Raw genomic sequence first — 18,952 nt, 5'->3', positions numbered from 1 at the left:
CTGAACTTGCAAGTGAGCGTCACTATTGCTGCGATCCTCAATATCATATTCCCAGGAGCAGCACCAGCCTGCTAAAAATAGAGACGTTATTTCCCAAGATTAATCAAAAGAACAGAAGAGGCTGAGAGGGTGGGGTTTCAGCCTTGGGCTGGGGAGGGGGAGTGGGATAGAGGGAAGACATTAAAATAGCAGCAAGTGAATACCGTGTAATTTCCAACCATCGATAATGTCACGCTTGCAAGGTTGGTAATTCTGCAGAGATAATTGCCCCCTTCCCCAGATTACTGTCTTTACCAGAGAGAGAAATGATTGCTGTGTGTGAGAAATCACGCTGTCTCAGGCTTCGTGAGAGGTGGCAGTGATTAATGAGAGACCAGGCCTTCTATTCTTGAGTGCTTCATCCATGCATGGGGTGGGGGTGGGGGGTTCAGGGGTCGGGAGAGACAGATCTTTTTGTTGTTCCTGTGAGGTTCTGTTCAGTCAGTACTGACATCTAGTGACCACTCATTCTGTCGGCATAGAACTGCCCCAAAGGGGCTTCTAAGCTGTATTCTTTATGGGAGCAGATTGCCTGGTCTTTCTCTCAAGGAACCCATCGGTGGGTTTGAGTTGCCGCCCTCTCCATTAGCAGCCAGGTGCTTAACCCTGTGCCACCAGGGTTCCTTAGTTGAACATATCTAGGAAAAGAAGCAGCAGCTCTGGTGGCAGAGTAGTTATGGGTTGGGCCGCTTACTGCCAGTTTGAAACCACCAGTTCACCAGTTCGAAACCACCAGCTGCTCCAAGAGAGAAAGATGAGGCTTTCTACTGCTGTAAAGAGCTACAGGGCAAATCTGCTCTGTCCTCTCGGGCCACTGTGAATCATAGTCCAAGCGGTGGCAGTGAGAAGGCCAGAAGAAAACATGGTGTCCTTTGGCACCTCGCGAGAGAGGCTCAGTCTACAGTATCCCTCTTTCACTTGGAGGAAGCCTGTGTCTGAAAGTTATTGTGAGCTGAAATTATTGACTATGTGTAAGGCACACCATGTCTGTGCCTCACAGAGATTGATAGGTGGTGAAGCCGTGGAATTTGGATTTCCCAAAACAAAACCCAAACTAGGTTTGAAACCTTTACTTCTTAGGCTGCTCAGTGCTGCCCCTTCTCGATGGCAACCCTCCGGTGTGTTTTGCTGACTGCATAAGCTGATTTCCCTGATGCACATCCAGCTCTCAACTGCCCATTCTCAGAGCCTCCCTGATGTTGGAGAGGAAGGAGCAGGGGCAGTTGTGTGGGTAGAATAATGGTCCCCGAAGATGTCCATCTCTGAATCCCCAGGACCTGGGATATGCATGCTCCTTCACAAGCAAGAGGGACTTCGCAGATGTGGTTAAACGGAGGACTTAAAAGAGGAAGATTCTCCTGGATCAGCTGGATGGGCCCGGTGCCATGACAGGGCTTCTTAACAGAGAAGAAGGAGAGGATATAGAACAGAGGTCAGGGAAGCAGACATGGACGTGATCATGACGGCTGACTTTGGGGAGGAAGGATGGTGCCACCAACCAAGAAATGCAATGGCTGTCAAGGAAACAAGAGCCCCCCAATTGGCTCTGCCAACTCCTCAGGTAGAGCCCACTGAACCCCTTTTGGACTTCTGACGCCCAGAACTGTATGATAGTGAATTTGTGTTGTTTTCAGACACTAAATCTATTGTGATTGTTACAGCAGCAATGGAAACTAGTACAAATGAGTAGACCAGTGGCCAGATGATGAAGGTCGCTTGCCCTGCCTCCACCACTTGGTTGTATGGCTGAAGCTAAGACCCAACTAGCTGTCTTGCATTCCACTAACCTGGGGAGACCCTGGCTAGGTCCCTGGGCAACAGAGAGAAAGGCTAACTGGCCCACCGATCACTGTCCACAGTTACTGCAGAATATCTAGGGCACTGGTTCTCCACCTTCTGAATGCCGCGACCCTTTAATACAGTTCCTCGACACTTTAATACAGTTCCTCAGGTTGTGGTGACCCCCAACCATAAAATTATTTTCCTTGCTACTTCATAACTATAATTTTGCTACTGTAATGAATGGGTGACCCCTGTGAAAGGGTCGTTTGACCCCCAAAGGGGTCGCGACCCACAGGTTGAGGACCGCTGATCTAGGGCCAGCAGCAGCAGTTGTTATTGAGAGATGGAAAAATGTTTTGGACATCTCCAACCCTCAACAAAGGAAGCTCTGGTTAATACTGCAAAGTTAGAAAGCTTTCAAGTTCTGTGGGCTCATCATTGAGATGCGCTTTGTGAAGGAAAAACATGAACACAAGAGACTGAGACGCAGCTGCACTCTTGCTATAACCCCCTATCTTGTCTTTGAAGGAGGGGAAGAAGGGAAAGTGAAATTACTTGTGAGAACTATTCTACTCATAGTCTTGACCAAATCATGGGCTAGGATTGTGCAAATAAGGTGTAGAATGATGAGCTTGGATCATGCAAATCAGGTGTAGAGGACTCTAGTTCAGGGATTGGCCAGTCTTGTCATTCCACTGGGTATAAAAGTGAGCCATCTCAGAAGCAGGAAGCTCCGGATTACAGAGAAAGAAGAGCCACCAGCAGAGCTCAGCCTGCCTGAAGTGGTGGAGGCAGCAGAGGCCGAAGCACTAGGACCATTAGGCAGAGTGGTAGGTGGGCTACCTGGACCTCAGAAGGAGGCAGAGCTGAGGCATCATTGGGATGCTGAGGACCATGGGGCTGAGAAACTGAAGACCAGAGAGAGACATATCTACTAGCATGGCTGAAGAGAAATGCTGCAGACAAAAGAACAGGTGGCATTTTGTAACCTGTTAGCTTCTCTGATAAACCCAATAATGGTGAGTGTTGTCTGTAGGTCCTGTACTGCCATCGCAGTGGAGTATTGAACCCAGCCAACACGTAGCGTGCCCTGGGAGGGATGGTTAATGTCATGCTAGAAGGAGGAAGCTGAAGGGTGGAGGCAGGTCTGACCCCTGCCTCAGAGGAATCCTTGGGAGATGTGGAGTTGGGTGCTCTTTCTCCTTGGTGCAGCTAGAGAGGTCAGATGTGGCCTCCACCCCATTTCCTCCAAAGCGAGTGGGGGAGGGGAGGACCCATCACTCCCCAGGCGAATTTTCCCTTGAGACTAACAAGCCTGGACATCTACGCTGTTTTCTTTCCTTTGTCTGGCCTCTGGAAATGCACTGAGCCCACTAATGAATGTATTCCTGGATTATATAAATTGGTGGAGGGAGGGAGAGAAAAGGCTGAGCTCCAGATATAAGCTTTGATTTGCGGATGGCCTCTCATGTTAATCCCTCTAAACCGGAAATCATCCCTGTCCCCCTAGGTCTTGCTCAGGATCTGGGTCAATGAGAACTTAATCTCTCCTTCCTCTCCTCTAAACCACAGCTCCCTTCTTCTGCTCTGCCCTCACTGCCTGAATTTCCCTCTCAGTGAATCAAGTCACCCTCCGCCCACACCCCAACACACACGTGCATGTATTCATATGTGTGTTTTGCTTTGCACCACTTTGGCTGCTTCCTTCCAACAGGAAAGCAAGGTCATTTCCACAACTTCCTTCCCAAGGGTTAGACGAAGGGGAAATGGGAAAGGGAAAGGGTGGGAGGGCACAGCAACCGCTATCCCCATTAGAAGTTTCATTTTCTACAGATTGATAGCATAGAGGGTTTGGGGGCGGCGTTTCATTCTGTTGCTGATTAATATCCTATTACCAAGTGTTGCTTGATACCAGACCCTAGTGAGTTGAGAAATATTTCAGCAAAGTAATGAAACTTTTATTAACCCAAAACATCAAACTGTGAGCCAATTGCTTCTTGACCTATCGTCCTCCTAGGCCTATACAGTTTTGAAAGTGGCATTTCCATTTCTCGGACTCGTCTCCCAAAGAATTGTTGGATTTACACTGCCTCCAAACGTTGACTTTGGCATTCTTGGGGAGCACAAATTATGTTCCTTTCAATGTTCTTTGAATCTTGGGACTAAAAAGAAGTCTGAAGGGGTAAGATCAGGCCTGCGAGGCGGATAGGGTAAGGTTTCCGGAAGAAATGCTTGGAAGACAGCACTTACTGCCTTTGAAGAATGAGTGGGTGCATTATTGTGAAGGGGAAAAAATTCCTCTAGACAGTGATCCTGGCTTTTTCCCTCACGATCAAGAGTATTCTTCTCTCGCTGTTGCAGGTGTGGTCCAATAGATTCCGAGTCACGGCAACCCTTATGCACAGCAGAAGGCAGCACTGCCAAGTCCTCACCATCTTCACGGCTGTTCTTATGTTTGAGTCCATTGTTGCAGCCATTGTGTCCATCCATCTTGTCCAGGGTCTTTCTTTCTTGCTCGTCCCCTCAACTTTGCCAAGCACACCCTTCTCCAGGAACTGGTCTCTCCTGACAGTGTGTCTCACCATCCTTGCCCCTAGGGAGCATTGCGGCTCTACTTCTTCCTAGACGGATTTGTTTGTTCTTTAGGAAGTCCATGGTACTTTCCTTATTCTTCACAAACACCGTCGTTCAAATGCATCAATTATTTTTCAGTCTTCCTAATTCAATGTCGAACTTTTGGTAGAACATGACACAGTGGAGAATACCATAGCAGAAAAGAAAAGAAAGAACGAAAGAAAATACCATAGCTTGGATCAGGCACACCTTAGTCCTCAAAGTAACAGCCTGTTTTTTAATCCTTTAAAGAGGTCTTGTGCAACCAATTTGCTGAATGCAATGTGTCTTTTGATCTCTTGACTACTGTTTCCATGAGAACTGATTGTAGATCCAAACAAGACAAAATCCTTGACCACTTCAACCTTTTCTCGGTTTTATTATATTGGTCCTATTGTGAGGACTTTTGTTATCTTTACAATGATTTGCAATCCATACTGAGGCCTGCAATTCTTGATCTTCATCAGCAAGTGCTTCTAGTCCTTCATTTAGCAAGCAACGCTGTCTCATCTGCCTGTCACAGGGTGTTAATAAGGCTTCCCCCAATCCTGATGACACATTTTTCTTCATTCAATCCAGCTTTTCTGATCATTTGCTCAGTATACAGATTGGATGAGGATGGTGAAAGTATACAACCCTGATCCACACTTTTCCTGAGTTTAAGACATGTAATATGCCCTTGTTCTATTGCACAACTCCCTCTAGGTCCATGTACAAGTTCCACATGAGTACAACGAAGTGTTCTGGAATTACTATTCTGCTCACAGTTTTATGATCCACACAGTTGAATGTCTTTGTGTAGCCAATAAAACACAAGTAAACATTTTTCTGGTACTCTCTGAGTTTAGCCAATATTTCTTTCACACCATGATTCCCTTGTTCCAAGACACTTTCTGACTCTGGCCGGGACCTCTTTCAGTTTTCTATCAATGTACTGCTGCAACTGTTATTGGCAGACATTCAGCAAAATTTTACTTGAATGTGTTATCAATGTTACTGTTTTATAATTTGTGCATTTTGTTGGGTCACCTTTCTTTGAAATGGGTACAAATATAGATCTCTTCCAGTCAGTTGGCCAAGTAGCTGTCTTCCAAATTTCCTGGCATAGATGAGTGAATGCTTCCAGGGCTTATCAGCTTGTTGAAGCATTTCGGTTGGTATTCCAACCATTCCTGAAGTCTTGTTTTTGCCCACAGACTCTTTCACTTTGCAACTAGGGGCTTGAATTATTTTCTTGAGTTTTTTTCAGTTTAAGATATGCTGGACTTGGTCTTCCTTTTTGGTTTTCAAACTCTAGGTCTTTGCACATTTCACTATTTTACTTTATCTTCTGGAGCTGCCCTTTGAAATGTTCTGTTCAGGTCGCTAATATCATCAGTTCTTCCATCTGCTGCAGCTACTCTACGGTTAAGAACACGCTTCAGCCTCTCTTCTGACATTCACTTGGATCTTTTCTTTTGTGTCGTTTTAATGGTCCTTGGCTTTCTTCATGCATTACATCCTTCATGTCCTCCCACAGATCATCAGTTTTTTGCCCCTGATGTCCAGTGCTTTGAATTTGTTCTTGGCGTGTTCTCAAACTTCAGGTGTGATCTACACAAGGTCATATTTTGGCTTTTGCGGACTTGTTTTCATTTTCTTCCGCTGCAGCCTGAACTTACACATGAGCAACGGATGGCTTGTTCCACCGTGGGCCCCTAACCAGGTGTTAGCTGCTGACCATGAGCTTCTCCAGCATCAATTTTACTTCTGTGTATTCCATCTGGAGAAGTCAACGTGTATAGTCCCTTTTCATGTTGTGGGAAAAGGTATTTGTGAGGAAGAAGCCATTGTTCCTACAGAATTCTATCATGGAATCTCCGGCTTTGTTTCTATCATCAAGGCCATATTTTTAGCTACTGTTCTTGCCCCTTTGCTTCCAATTTTTGCATTCCAATTACCAATAATTATCAATGTAGTGTGAGTGCATGTTTGATCAATTTTAGACTGAAGCCATTGGTAGAATCCTGCCATCTCTGCATCACTAACTTCAGTGGTCGGTGTGTAATTGTGGATCTCCTTGAATGTGGACAGATGTAATCCTATCACGGGCAGCATTTTACTTGTCCTCAGAGGGTGAACTCCACTTCGTAGGAGCCTGGGCACTTTGGGGAGCTTGAGCTGGAGTGGGGGCCTTGGCTGGAGCATCAACTTTGCTTTGTGCCTTGGCCTTGGCCTTGGGCCAGCAGAGCCTCAGACCCTTGGCAATAGGGGTCCGAGGCCACTTGACAAGCCTGGGTGGGCGATGTAGGCCAGTTGGCTGAGCTTGCAGTTGACACCCATTGGGATCTTGGCCTTGACCTCCTTGGGTTTCACAAGAACCTTGATAGTCTAGGCATGAGCAAATGCAGGCCTTTCTTGTTGTGCTTCTTGGCAAAGTGAATGTTCCTCAGGAACTAGGTGTCCACCCACTTAAGAGAGTTGTATCATCGTGATTAGGGTTTCTTGATACCATTCCTGTGCTGTTTCCAGGATTGGTTGTGTGTGGTGTGGTTCTTGGAGTTGGCCACGTCTGCACTGATGTCTGCTGCTCCTGGAGCGCCAGTCGTGAAGAGCTCTAGTCTCTGACAATATTCTGATGCTATCCTGTTCTGAAGGTATTCAGTGACAGCCTTTTCCTTCTTCTTAGTCTGTTCTTAGTCTGGAAGATCTGCTAAAACCTGTTGACTTAAGGTGACCCTGCTGGCATTTGAAATACCGGTGACATAGTTCACAGCATCACAGCAACAAACAAGCCACCACAGTGTGACAAACTGACAGGCAAGGGTTGGAGATTAGGAATCTGAAAAACCTTCACTGTAACCTTGTGAGCAGATCTCTGTTTGGAATTACCTGGCCTAACAGGTACCTTCAGAAGCCAATGTTTTGATTAGACTCCCCCTTTTTTTTAATTGAAGGCATCCTAATGGGACTAAGACCAGTGTACTACTGAGAGAGAACTTGTCTAGAGCCAGGTTCTGACTGAAGAGACACGTGGAAATACATTTTGTTTGGAGTAAACTTCTGTCTATATCAACTGGGACCCTGGTAGCAGTATTTTTTTACTTACCTTGTGAGTTAGTTAGTTTATTGTGCCAACCTGGCCGGTAAACACATGTGGGGTTAATTGAAGGACAGAGGGATAAATGCTCAGTGAGCCTCGCCTTTTGAGTTCTTGGGTTTCTTGCTTTCTGATGGTTGGACCAGGGTCCAGCTGCCTTAGCCAGTTCCCTGATTTAGCTGACAAGGCTGACTTCCTGCAAGACATTCCTGAGGAGAAGCCGCATGGACCTACCCTGATGCAGCCCTGGGTGCTGAAGGACCTGTGTGGAGACCCCTGCCAGCACTGAGATGTTTACACATTCACTGACTCGGCTTTCCTCCTGCAGTTGGCATCATTGCATCTGTTTTGTGAGATGGAGGAGGACTTTGTGGACTGGTGTTGGACATATGGGTTAGTGAGTTCATGTTGGACTCATGGGCTTGGGCAGCACTGGGTTGGGATGTTTTCTTGATGCGCACTTAACCTTTATATAAAACTCTCTCTTCCACATGAGTTTCTGTGGATTTGTTTCTCTAAAGTACCCAGACTAACATATCTTCATATTATTTAATATTAATGTACCGTGGAAGGATATACTTTATAATACTCAGTGGTAAGATCCAGTTGACTATACAAAACCCGTTAGGTTTCTTTCTCTCTTCCTCTTTAAAAAGAAATCTATGTGGGTCTTCTGTTTGGATCTCTGCAATGCAGCCTGAAGTTCCCTGGGTGGTATGAGCAGTTGGCCAGAGAAGCAAGACCTGGAACTGCTTCTCTAAAGACCTCAGTGGAGAAAACCCTACGGAACTCGGCTCTGCTCCGTGACTCAGAAGGTCACCAATGGCTCTGTGGCAACAAGATTTTTTGCTCTGTTTTGTGATTTGTTTTCAAGTTCACCTTAGAGGCCTTAGAATGGAAGCGAAGTGGCACCATGGGTTATGTGTTGGGTTGCTAAATGCAAGGTTGGCGGTTAAGTAAGGTGACCAGATTTTGACCTTGGTAAAGCGGGACACCATTGATAAAACTCATACCCTGGCAAAATAGCCACATGGCAGCCGGAAACCGTATACCCTAGCTTGTCGTGCATTCTTTCAAAAAACTGGGACTTTTTAAAAATGCTGCGGGACACGGGAAAAATTGTTAAATGTCGGGACTGTCCCGCCAAAAGCGGGACCTCTGGTCACCTTAGGTTAAAAGCCACCAACCGCTTCATGAGAGAAAGCTGAGGCTGCCTGTCCCTATCAAGAGCCACAGTCTCAGATACCCTATCTACGGTCCAGTTGACTCCATGAGAGTGGGAGAGGTCCTGAAGCCACCTTTGCTACTCCCGGTGCCACCTCCATGTTTCCTTTGAAAGATCCTATACCAAGGAATTCAGAAAGAAGGTTGGACAAAAATAAGTCTTCCCCAGTCAAAAGGTGCTGACTTCCCCCCAAGAGGGACATATAATCAAGAGGTAGAGGTAAAATGTTACTCTTGTAAGTTCTGCTCAGTGGATTCCAACTCATTGAATCATGTGTGTGTCGAGAGCAGATTTATTTACCCTGTTGGGTATTCAAAGCGGCAATCTTTCAGAAGCAGGTCACCCCCAACCTATCTTCTGAAGAGCCTCTAGTTGCGTTTGAGCCACTCCTTCCCCAACTCGTAGTCAAACCCTTAACCGCTCATATCACCCAGGGTGCTGGAGACTGATATAGAATTGTCTTGAAATTAGGGTCCATGCCACAATGCTTTTTCCCTATAACACTAGACACGGACATGTTCATTCTATGCATTTCAATAAATATGTGTTGAATGGAATTGAATGAATAGCCAGCCAACCAGTTGTAGAGCTGGGAAGAAGAGGAAAACTAGGGATAGGTACTGAAAGGGTTCAATATCAGCTGAATCCTCAAAGGGCTTGTGGAGCTGGGGTCTAGGCCTAAAATATTTGAAACTCATTTAGATGGCCAAATAGGGCAGCTGGTGAATTAGATTTGCTTTGTCACTAGCTGCCAGGTAAACATTGGGTCGGTAACTACACGGTTGCTGGTTCAAACTCACCAGTCACTCCAAGGGAGAATAAGGAGGGTGCCTATTCTAGCAAAGATTTAAAGTCTCAGGAATCCTGTATAGGATCACCGTGAGCCGGAACCGACTCAATGGCAGGGGTTTTGTCCCTTTGTGTAGGCTCTTACTGTACAAACTGGATCAACTTTGTGAGTGGCAAACAGTTGAGGATTTGGGGTAGAGCGATGTCCTTCCTAAAGTGAGTGGTGGTTTGAGCCCCAACGTCCTGGGAGCTCTGCAGTTATCTGGAAGTCAAACAATAGAACCTGGAGACCTGCTTGGCTTCTACCTAAGTCAGGGAGAAAGCTCCTTCCAGTGGAGATAATGTAAAGGGTCAGTGGAAGGCTAAAATAAAATTCTGCTGTTATGCCAGCTCAATGTAGAGCTATCTATCTATCTACCCATCCTCTATCTTTATAGCTAGATAGGTATAGATATGTTCTCGTGGGAGTGAAGGAGACATGGGATGGAAATCATTTAATAGAGAGCTGTTATGAAAGCTTATTAGCACAGTTACTTTAGTGCAGACACACAACAGGTATGAAACTAGAAATGTTTTGCTTTCTAGGGAGACCATGAAGTGTGGCCTAGCAAGCCCTTTGTACCCTGCCTTCTGTCCGTCCACCTCTGGAGCCAAGGCTCGCTGGGCTTTGGCTCCCCAGCCCTCTGTGTGTCAATGACATTAACTTATTTCATGATCTTCCAAAAGAAGATCTGCTCCTCCCAAGTCCAGGCTTTGGACTATACTCTTCCTTCTACCTGGAATGGAGTCCTGGTGACATCGTGGTTATGTGCTGGGCTGCAAACTACAAGGTCAGTAGTTTGAAACCAGCAGCTGCTCCTTGGAAGAAAGATGGGGCTTTCTGTTCCCATAAATAGTTGAGTGTCGAAACTCAAAGGGGGCAGTCTAAAGGGTTGCTATAAGACATGTAGACTTCATGGCGGTGAGCAAGTGACAGTAAGTTCCAACTGGAATCATTTGCTTAGGATCCTAGATGAGGTCAGACTCCTCATTACTCTCTCAAAATCCTATAGTCTACATGGTACCTCTTAAACTTGCACTTCAACAATGAGTTGTAAAATTAGGTGTTCACTGTCTTTTGCTTTCCCAGTATATAACCCCGAGAAGTTAGAAAATGGATCTTTCTTGGATTTGAATACATCCTCAGATCCTGGGGCAGTGCTTTGCATGTAGTAGGAATTAAAGAAATAGCCATTAAATGAATTAGCACAAGTGGCATTGGGGTCTTATTCCCCCGCCTCTTCTCTCTTTCCTTTCTCTTCCAGCTCACCTCTCCGCTTCACTGCCTTACTTTCCCTTATGACCCCCTTCTCCTTGGTTCGTCGCACCTGCAAGTCCTCCTGTGGATCTGCCAGCACCAGCTTTGAAAACTGAGAGCAGACCTCCTGGTTCCCTCTGGATTTCACTCTGGGGACAATTCCAGTGTGGCAAATAAGACCTCCACAGCCACTGCTTGGCATTTGTCCGAGATGAGACTGTAGTTCGTGGCCAGGAGCCATACCTGGGAGCTCACGTGAATTGCAGTCTGAGCCCTGGCCCAGGCCAACGGGATCAGGTGCTGCACTTTCATCAGACCCTCAAGGGACGGTGCACATGTCAATCTGCTTCCCAAAGGCCATAACTTTGAACATCCTCAGAAGCAGATCTACTGTGCACACCAGGGGTCACTCGGAGTCAGAATCAACTCCCTGCAAGTTGGAAGAACAGAAAAGAGCTTGGGAGCCCCAGGTGATACAAAAAAACCCGTAAGTGTTCAGATGCAGGAATGGAAAGGTTGGCAGTTTGAACCCACTCAGAGATAGCAAAGAAGAAAGGCTTAGGAACAAGTTCATAATAAGGAAACTCTGATGAAGCCCAAGTATCCTCCTCCACACTTGAGTCAGTATGGTCAGTGTGGTCAATGGTCAACCACAGAGCTTCCTCTGCTAATGCTTCTGCCTGGCTGTGTGCTGTTGATTTAGTTCCTACTCACAGCCCTCCTGGATGTCAGAGGAGAACTGTCCCAGGCTCTTGCTCCCTTGGGGATGCTCATGAGTCCATCTGCAGTCAGCAGCTGGGCACTTAGACATTGCATTTCAAGGTTTCTTCTTCTCATGCTACATAAAGCCCCCTGCTGTTGGATTGGTCCTGCCTCATAGTGACCCTATAGAATAGAACTAGTCCCCAGGGCAGTGGTCCTCAACCTTCCTCATGCTGTGGCCTTTAATACAGTTCCTCATGTTGTGCTGACCCTCCCAACCATAAAATTATTTTTGTTGATACTTCATAACTGTCATTTTGCTACTGTTATGAATTGGGCGACCCCTGTGAAAGGGTCGTTCAACCCACAAAGGTATAGTCTTAGATGTCTTTTTTTTTTTAATTTATTTTTTTTCCTATAAAATACTTTATTAAAAAAATTGAAGTTCTCAATAATACAACTCTTTCGGCATTAGAACACCTACAGAGAAAGTCAACAAGGACACTGGACCAAAATCTAGCGAACGTCACTGTATTTGTTCTGAGCCCAGCTTGGTTTTCTGGAAGTTGCTCATTAATATATTGATGTGGCGTATGGACAAGATGGCATTGATTGAAATTTCCATCAACCACATGGAAATATAGATATTGTAGTCGTTTTTCCATTTATCGCTGTATGTGCTTCACTTGTTTCCCAAGGGCTCAATGAAGTGTGACATACTAATTCTTACATGATTCCTATTTAGATTTGCATTGACCACTTTAGCTTTCATGCTTAACCTGGTGGTGATAAGGGGAAATCCTATGAAAAGGTTCTCTTCAGAGAACCGATTATATAACTCTTGCTATGTATTTTGGGGTTTTTTGTGGCCTATTTTATTGAAAGGACTATGGGACAGAAGGTCTGTTCCCAGGTTTGCCAGACTATGTCTTAGAAGTACAGCCAGGATCCTCAACAGAGGCAAGAGATGCAGGCTTCATCTCATGCACTTAGGACATGCTGTCAGGGAATACCAGAGTGTGGAGGGCAGCATGTATGCTATACAGCAGGGACACCACCCAGTGGCTGCAGCAATAGGTTCATATATAGAACTGTGAGGATTTGGGAAGACTGGGCGGTGTTTCTTTCTATTGCCCATATGGTGGTTATCATTTAAAAGCAACTCCAAGGTCCTTAAACATGTGATTTTAAGACGTATTGCTCACGTGCACATACTATGTGCTTAAGAATGTTAGACTAACCCACTATATTAGGAAACACTGCTACTAGCATTTTTGAATTATCTTCAGGAAGTTTTTCTTTGTGCATTCTAAATGGTACATGTGCTATCTGGTAGATACTGAATGACTTTCTAGAATTCTTTGAGCCAGTCTTTGTGATTTTTTTACCAGACGACTGGCTAGAACTATATAAACAGGAGGTATCGGTGGCCCACAAGAGGTAGCTTGCGAATAATGTTGGCACAGGTTGAGAACCGCTGCCCTAGGTTTCTAAGAGCATAAATCTATGGGAGCAGAAAGCCTCATGTTTCTCCTGAGGAGCGGTTGGTGGGCTTGAACCATTGATTTTGAGTGCTTCACTCACTGCACTAACCAGGTCCCTTTTCCTAACGCTAGATGGGTACAAAAGAAGGCAGGTTTTCCTTACGTGATGTGTCCACTGTATCCTCCAGGGAAGACACCAAGACAGACATAGGAGCGTGAAAGGCTGATGGGAGGCAATGCCTAGGAAAGGTGAAAGGGAACGGTGGCCAGATGGAGTGGGACGAGCCTTGGGACCATGATGCTGGTCCGTGCTGGTGAAAGGGATCCAGAGAGGAAGTGGGATTAGGTAGGGAGAGTCTCAGAAGCAGCTTCTACAGTACAAAGTCTTGGCCAACACATTGAGACCAGCCTATTGGTGCAGTCCTCTACTGGGCAGAAAGGACCTCTAACAGGGCCTGTGCTTGGGGCTGGGTGAGTGTTGATCACCACCTGTGGTCCACCTGGTGGTGCTGGAGCAGGCATTACGCGAACAGGAACAACAATCCTCTCTCTCTACATAGGTTTGACAGCGAATGTAACTTCAAATGTATTTGTGTGTATGATATATATATATATATATAAAAGGCACCCTGGTGATACCACGGGTTAAGTGCTGGGCTTCTAACCAAAAGGTCAGTGGGTGGAATCCACCAGCTGCCCGATGGCAGAAAGATGAGGCCGTCTGCCTCTGTCAAGATTGACCACCTTGGAAGCGCTCTGGAGCAGCTCTGCTATCCCTAAGTGCAATGGAACACACAGAAGGCCCGTTTATGAAAACTTCTTCGCCATAACCAAACACGATGAAAGAACAAGTCGCTGGGCCCTGGGGCTCAGGATCAGAGTCTCAGGGGACAGCAAAACCTGTTGGTCTAAAATGGTCCACAAGGACCATGCCCTACATCCTATTTTGATGACAAGCAACTGGAGTCTTAAAAGCAGGGCTTGGCCACATGAGGCATGATAACCAGTCTCTCCCCATCTGGAGCAAAGAAAAGCCAAGAAAAACCAAAGATGCAAGGAAACAATTGGTCCCAAGGCCTAAGGAACCAGATGACGCCCGGTCTTCGTGATCCTGAGAGCTTAAGAACCAGAAGGTGCCTGGTTACCAGTGCTGATCACTTTGAGAGGGCCCACAGCAGGAGGTCTAAGGAAGAGTAGGAGGAAAACTCTGCTACTGACCCAAAAGGTTATGGAGCTCTGGTGGTGCAGTGGTTAAAGCACCGGGTTGTTAACGAAAAGTCTGCAGTTCAAAACTACCAGCAACTCTTCAGGACAAAAGAACTACCAACCCTGTAGGACAGGTTAGAACTACCCTTGTGGGTTTCCTGGCCTGGAACTGTTTATGGAAGAAAGCCTCATCTTGCTCCCACAGAGCAGCTAGTGGTTTTGAACTGCCCACTTTCAGTTGGCAGCATAATGTGTGAAATCACTGACACCAGAGCTTCCCTCACGAAGATTACAGCCTGGGAAACCCTGTGGGGCAGTGCTACTCTGTCATGTATGGTCTCTAAGACCACACACAACAGCAAGATCCAAACAGGACAGGTGGCTGTGAAGAATTAAGGGCCCTGGTACATAAAGAAGCACACGGAGATGCTGCGTGTTAATGCTCGGTCCTCGAGGCTTCTTCAGCTGGAATCCTACCCCCTCCCTGCTCTATTGGCAAACTCCCGCCAGTTGCTCCGGCCACGCTTTGCCAGTCAGGAACCCTCTTTGCTAAGGTAGCTTCTTGCCACCTCCCTTTCCCAGTTGGTTTCTTGGAAATAAAATGTGGTGGTGAGAGCCCAGCTGAGGGGCTGCATGTGTAACTGTGAGGTTCTGTGCCAAGGAGGCAGTCCGTCTTCGCATTGGGCACCTTGCCTGGGATTGCCTGCCTGGGTCTGTCCTGGGCCAGCGCCGCCGTCTGCACTGGGAATCCAGGGCTACCCGCAGGGCTGGGCAAGGTTTCAGTCCGTGTGTGTGTGTGTGTGTGTGTGTGTGTGTGTGTGTGTGTAGCTTCTCCATTAGTCTTCAGAGAGTTGTTATTGTTTCCTTAATTATTCAAAGTCCGCAGCTCTCCATACGCCCCCTCCCTTGCCCCCAGTTCTTCCCAAAGGCGAGATAACCATTTTGTTTTCTTTTCTTCATAGGAAACACATAAGCCTGTGATCCTTCTTGCGCAGACCCGGCTCAAAGGCTGATCCTTTCAGCCACGGGCAATCCATTTCCCCCTGGAGTGCGCTCAGGCTCCCGCGGATTCCCAGGTGAACTGCGGTCCGAGCTATTCTCATCTGGTTGCCCTGGGAGTTTCTGCGCTCGCGGTACAACCTGTTCCTCCATCCTCCCCACTCCCGCCCTGCCTGCCTGCCTCCCTGCACTGCGCCCTACCCGCCCCCTTCCCTTCCTGAGCCCGGGGCCCCAGCTGCGCCCTCCGGGGAGACACCCGCTGCCACGAGACCGGGGAGGGGAGGCGGCAGGAGGAGGGCCGACTGGAGGGGCGGGCGGAGGGTGGAGGCCCTGAGTCGCGCAGCCAGAGAGGGGCGGCTGGAGGTGGCATCTGCTGGAGCGAGGCTTTTCGGCTGCTTGGTAACCGGGTTGCCAGAACCAGGAGAGAAGCAGAGAGCAGGGCAGTGGCTTCTTGACGTCAGGGCCAAGCGAGGGGACCGCGCCAGCCACCCCACCCCGCCCCAAAGGGGAGCCGGCCCACTGACCGCTGGGCAGCAGACCGGGCGCCCTGCGGGCAGGAGCGAGAGCTGGGGGCCTCGGAAGCCGGTCTGTAGAGGCGCAGCATGCTCCCTGCCCATGGAGAACGGCGGTGCCATGACCATCCGGGGAGGAGGTGAGGCCCGGGCCGGCTGCGGCCAGGCCTCGGGGAGAGAGCTGCAGTGCCCCCCGACGGCTGGGTTCAGCGACGGGGACCGAGAGCCCGCTCCAAGGGGGCGCGGCCGCGCGCAGAGGGGTGCGGAGGCAGGAGGGCGGCCTTTGCCACCGCTGCCCCCAGAGCGGCTGCAGCCAAGATCTCCGCCTCCGGAGGGCGAGGACTGGGAAGGCGACTCCGCCCTGGACATGGCAGGGGACCAGGCGCTGGGCTCGGGGTCCCTTCACCACCAGCGCGTCCTCATCAACATCTCCGGGCTGCGCTTCGAGACGCAGCTGGGCACCCTGGCGCAGTTCCCCAACACCCTGCTGGGGGACCCTGCCAAGCGCCTGCGCTACTTCGACCCGCTCAGGAACGAGTACTTCTTTGACCGCAACCGGCCCAGCTTCGACGGCATCCTCTACTACTACCAGTCGGGGGGCCGGCTGCGGAGGCCGGTCAACGTCTCGCTGGACGTGTTCGCCGATGAGATCCGCTTCTACCAGCTGGGCGACGAAGCCATGGAGCGCTTCCGGGAAGACGAGGGCTTCCTGAAGGAAGAGGAGAAGCCCCTACCCCGCAATGAATTCCAGCGCCAGGTGTGGCTGATCTTCGAGTACCCCGAGAGCTCGGGCTCGGCGCGTGCCATCGCCATCGTCTCCGTACTGGTCATTCTCATTTCCATCATCACCTTCTGCTTGGAGACCTTGCCCGAATTCAAGGACGAACGAGAGCTGCTCCGCCACGCCCAGGTGCCCCACCAATCTCCAGCTCCGGCTCCAGGGGCCAATGGCAGTGGGGCCATGGCGCCTCCCGCTGGCCCCACGGTGGCACCTCTTCTGCCTTGGACCCTGGCGGACCCCTTCTTCATTGTAGAGACCACGTGTGTCATCTGGTTCACCTTTGAGCTGCTGGTGCGCTTCTTCGCCTGCCCCAGCAAGGCAGAGTTCTCCCGGAACATCATGAACATCATCGACGTGGTGGCCATCTTCCCCTACTTCATCACCCTGGGCACCGAGCTGGCCGAGCAACAGCCAGGGGGCGGAGGAGGCGGTGGCCAGAATGGGCAGCAGGCCATGTCCCTGGCCATCCTCCGAGTCATCCGCCTGGTTCGGGTCTTCCGCATCTTCAAGCTCTCCCGCCACTCCAAGGGGCTGCAGATCCTGGGCAAGACCTTGCAGGCCTCCATGCGGGAGCTGGGGCTGCTCATCTTCTTCCTCTTCATCGGAGTCATCCTCTTCTCCAGCGCGGTCTACTTCGCGGAGACGGACAACCAAGACACGCACTTCTCCAGCATCCCGGACGCCTTCTGGTGGGCAGTGGTCACCATGACTACCGTGGGCTACGGGGACATGAGACCTGTCACCGTGGGGGGCAAGATCGTAGGCTCCCTCTGTGCCATTGCTGGGGTCCTTACCATCGCCCTGCCCGTGCCTGTCATTGTGTCCAACTTCAACTACTTCTACCACCGCGAGACGGAGCACGAGGAGCAGGTGGCCCTTAAGGAGGAGCAGGGCGGCCAGAGCCAGGGGGCTGGGCTTGATGGTGGAGGTCCTCGCAAGGCCAGCTGGAGCAAGGCTTCCTCTGGCAAAGCAGGAGCGTCCCTGGAGAATGCAGAGGGAGCCCGAAGGGGCAGCTGCCCCCTGGAGAAGTACAACCTCAAGGCGAAGAGCAACGTGGACTTAAGGAGGTCACTGTATGCTCTCTGCCTGGACACCAGCCGGGAGACTGACCTGTGAACAGAGTTCTGGGTGGACAGGCCAGCGAGTGGGGCCAGGGACAGGGGAGCTCTTCCGAACCCCGGCTAGCTGCTTTATACCGTGGAGTATTCCAAGCCTACCCCGCGCTCCGAGAGTTTGTACCCTCTTTCCCATCCTTCCCTCCCTCCTGTCATCTACCCTCCCCCCCATTTCCCCTCTACTTTCCATGACACCAAGGGTCGCCTATTTTTAAAAAGTATCACATTCCATGACGCAGGAGCTGTTGAAATGGTGAGCGCTGGGAGATGGATGTCTTTGTAACCACTTTCCTATACCCAGCTGCAGGGAAACCCAAACAAAAAATGCCTTTAAATAACCCAGATCCCAAGGGATCTTGTCCCCCTCCCCCTCCCCATCGATGTGTTCCCAGTTTGCTTTACACATGATTATATTTGTGTAGAGGGGAGGAGATCTTATTTTTATGACCGACGAGTGGATTTTTGTGCTGCATTTCAGCTGGAGATACATTGGCTCTATTTTCATGATATACGTTGTCTATACAGAGTTGTTGTTGTCTCATTTTTCTGCGATACTTCTGTTAGAGCAAGGGGTGCTCGTATGGCAGTTGGGGTTCCCATACCCCCAAGCCTCTCTGTTCCCGGGAGGTTGTATCAGTGTTTTGGATCTAGGGCAGGAAATGTTGGGGGCAGGGCTGGGAGGCAGGCAAACCTCTCTTTCCCATGAGCCTTAAATAATTCTCATCGTTCTCTTCGAACGGCATTTTAACGGTGTTGGGGGAAGACATCTGGTCAGCATCCCTTTTATTTTCACCCCAGGAAATACAATGTGACTTGGTTGGGGCAAGTGTCAGTTTGTCTACAGATGAGAGGGATAGAATCGATGGAGAGATACTGTCTCTCTCTCGGAGTTTCTTCCTCTGCCCCTTGCCGTTTTGGGCTCTGGAGTCAGCGCACATGCCTGTCTTGCGATGGACAACCTGGAAAGCGAAGGATCTCACCGCAGCGTGTTTTGGGTGGGTTCCCTTGCAGCCTCTCTGCAGGCAGTGCCTTCTGTTTCCCTCCAGCTGTTTGTGAGGTGTGAGCCCCGGCCGCCAGCTGTCTGGAGGAGGGTGAGACCTGCCTTCCAGCAGCCCGCCGCATACGTGGCACTAGGAGGGATAAACGAGTTCCCCCCTGCCCACCACACCCCACAGCTCCTCTGTGGTCTCCCAAGGTTGATGCTCTGAACGCTGCTTTGTCGGTAGGTTTTAAGCCCTGGTTAATATGGCTCCCAGGGCTCTGAGAAGCAAGTCAGAATCCCGCTGATACCAAGCTTGTGCACCCGGCACGGCCCTGGTGGGGAAATCA

General features: G+C 49.3%; 1 protein-coding gene across 1 annotated transcript; it reads left to right on the top strand.

Moving 5' to 3' along the window:
* Positions 1–9,729: 9,729 nt before the first annotated feature.
* Positions 9,730–18,123, top strand: KCNA5 (potassium voltage-gated channel subfamily A member 5). Its single transcript, XM_013008514.3, has 2 exons — positions 9,730–9,743; positions 15,722–18,123. The coding sequence occupies exons 1-2, from the start codon at positions 9,730–9,732 to the stop codon at positions 17,622–17,624; spliced, it is 1,917 nt and encodes a 638-aa protein (XP_012863968.2). The 3' UTR covers positions 17,625–18,123.
* Positions 18,124–18,952: the final 829 nt, after the last annotated feature.

This window comes from Echinops telfairi, unplaced genomic scaffold (assembly GCF_000313985.2).
Source record: "Echinops telfairi isolate 266 unplaced genomic scaffold, ASM31398v2 ScPeMD7_7356;HRSCAF=8355, whole genome shotgun sequence".
In the NCBI taxonomy this organism is placed as follows: Eukaryota; Metazoa; Chordata; class Mammalia; order Afrosoricida; family Tenrecidae; genus Echinops; species Echinops telfairi.
Note: the sequence above shows the minus strand (reverse complement) of the source record. Positions and strands in the feature narration are given on the sequence as shown.